The following is a 2,500-nucleotide window of genomic DNA, read 5'->3' as shown; positions in this document are numbered from 1 at the left end:
GTTCCCCCCTTCTTGACCAAGCTACCATTGTATATTTTTATTAGCCCAAAATATTAAGCAGAGCCCTGATTTCACATGCTGACCAGCTCCAACGATTCTCCAATTTTCATTAGCTCTTAAGGTTATTTGGTAGTGTATCGGTTATTTGATAGTGACTGGTTATCTTGTTTTGGTGCTAAACCTCTCTCACCTGACTTCGCTAACCCCGCCTTTCACCTTGAAACCACCTCAAGCACCAGTTTGTCCTGATTGGCCCGAGGGTTATCGACGGGCCTAAAGCCCCCGGCCCGCTAGCCCTGAAGAATCCCTGAGGGGAAAAAGGAAACTCAGCCGGCCTTGGCACACAATTGCTCACCCGCATTTGGCCAGACTGTGGAAGCGCATCTACTGGGGTGAATCTCACATGTTTTCAGACACACAGCACTATGCCAACCCCCTGTAGACCACTGCCCACCCATGCCTACATCCACTGCTGAAGTGCCCTTGAGCAAGGCACCTAACCCCGATCACTGCTCCCCGGGCGCCGCCAAAGGCAGCTCACTGCTCAGGGTTAGTGTGTAATTGCACTTCACTGTGTGTGTGTGTGTCACTTCCCTGGATGGGTTAAATGCAGAGGTGGATTTCAGAGTGTGTGTGTCTACACCACCTCTGCCATAGAGTCACTTTCACATACTAACATCAAAAGAGCTGTGGCGGACGTCGCCTTACCTTGCGTTTCCGGGGGATGGGGTCCTCAAACATGAAGTGCGGGCTCTCGTGTTCTTCGCTGGCGTCGTCGCCCTGCGCAGAGAGCAGGAAGCCCTTGCTGGTGTCGTTCGAGAGGGGCGGCGAGGGCGTGGAGGGCACCGACTGGTCGCTGGTGTCCCAGCTCCAGTTGCCGCTGGTGGAGCTGCTGTAGCTGGCTGATAGGCTCTCCTTCCACCCCCTGCTGGACAATTCAGGAACTGCAGCTGCCAAGGGAGGGAGGACAGGGGGAGGGATCAGAGGGTGAGAGGCCAAACATATACCACACCACCAGACTCCTCCACGCCTGACCTCAGCGACCTGACCCCTGTGACCTCTGGGCTTGTTTTGGGATTTACGGGGGGGACACCCCTCCTTACCGACACACACACACAACCTCTGTATGGGCTTAGGACGGGGTGGAGAGGGCGCATAAGGGCTCTTGTCTTGTGTGTCTAGGCGACCATGTTTCAGCCCAAGACTCTTTTCAGAAAAACAAGACTAATCTTACTATTTTCTGTGCTTTTGCTCCTGAATTGAGTGAATGAGAGGGAGAGAAAGAGGGAGAGAGAAAGATAAAAAGGGAGGGAGGGAGGGAGCGCTCTTAACACAAGAGCCTCTGAAAGGGTTGTCATCACCATGTTCAATCCCGTTCTGCTGGGGAGGAGGGGGGGGGGGGGGGGGGGGGGTTTGGCACCCCTCCTTCTAGTAAACAGCTCTGCTAACAATAGTCAGAGCAACACAGTCACAGAAAAACAGATTACAGCCAATTTACTTAATTTAAAAAGTGCATTTAGAATAGGCGTAAAAACGCAGATGGAATTTGTAGGTATGAATGTGTGTATCAGCATATTTTTTGCATTTGCAGGCATGTACTAGGTACAGCAGTGGCAGCGATGTTGGATGGGTTAAAAGTGCAACTTCTAGAAAGAAAGTGGCCAGTTGCGGTAACAGATTGTAGTTTCTTTTGATGTGAAGCTGTCATCAATGTTTTGGGATGTGTTGGTAGTTGGATGTTAAGCCTCATCTTGGAATTATTTGTATACATCAACTCGTTTTCGAGTTCGAAACAGAGAATTACATAGCTCCAGAAAATGTAGAAACATCAAGAAATATGTCTTACTGTAAGAAAAAAGTGCTATTGCACTGTACAAGATATATTTACTATATTTATAAAAAAAAACTTTGCATTTTACCAAGGAGAAGCCAAACTTTTTGTGACATTACAAGTTCTCAAGCTTATCTACTGTAGTCAAAAAGCCCCAAAATGGGTCGTACTTGTTCTCATCCACATCCATTAAAAAACAGGTCTGTTAATGACCAGGGTTAATTAGCTGTAGTTTCTTTAGTCATGGGGCTAGGGAGGTCTTTTTTATTTTGTTACTTTGTTTGTCCTTTTTCCACAAACACTTAATTTAGATGTTTACTGTCATACCCACAAGTGCATGTGGGTGTGTGTTTGTGTGTGTGTATGTGTGTGTGTGTGTGTGTGTGTGTGTGTGTGTGTGTATGTGTGTGTGTGTGTGTGTGTGCGTGCGTGCGTGCGTGCGTGCGTGCGTGCGTGCGTGCGTGCGTGCGTCAGGCGTGCATGCGTGTGTGTGTGCGTGTGTGCATGCGTGCGTGCGTGTGTGTGTATGTGCGTGTGTGCATGCGTGCGTGCGTGTGTGTGTGCATGTGTGTGCGTGTGTGCATGCGTGCGTGCGTGTGTGTGCGTGCGTGTGTGCATGCGTGCGTGCGTGTGTGTGTGTGTGTACCTTGGGCTGCTGAAGAGGGGTTG

The 2,500-nt window shown here is 49.5% G+C and overlaps 1 protein-coding gene across 2 annotated transcripts in view; it reads right to left on the bottom strand.

The window, feature by feature from the left end:
• The window catches only part of slc2a4rg (SLC2A4 regulator), a 79,073-nt gene that overhangs the window by 20,633 nt on the left and 55,940 nt on the right, over positions 1-2,500 (bottom strand). For both annotated transcript variants that reach the window (XM_080831922.1, XM_080831923.1), the window contains exons 3-4: positions 2,478-2,500; positions 709-950 (exon numbers count right to left, since the gene is read on the bottom strand). The exon at positions 2,478-2,500 is cut by the window's right edge and continues 78 nt beyond it. In XM_080831922.1, coding sequence (XP_080688048.1) covers positions 709-950; positions 2,478-2,500 — 265 coding nt within the window. The remainder of the gene's footprint in view (positions 1-708; positions 951-2,477) is intronic.

The sequence above is a fragment of the Sprattus sprattus genome, assembly GCF_963457725.1.
Source record: "Sprattus sprattus genome assembly, chromosome: 2".
Lineage (NCBI taxonomy): Eukaryota > Metazoa > Chordata > Actinopteri > Clupeiformes > Clupeidae > Sprattus > Sprattus sprattus.
Note: the sequence above shows the minus strand (reverse complement) of the source record. Positions and strands in the feature narration are given on the sequence as shown.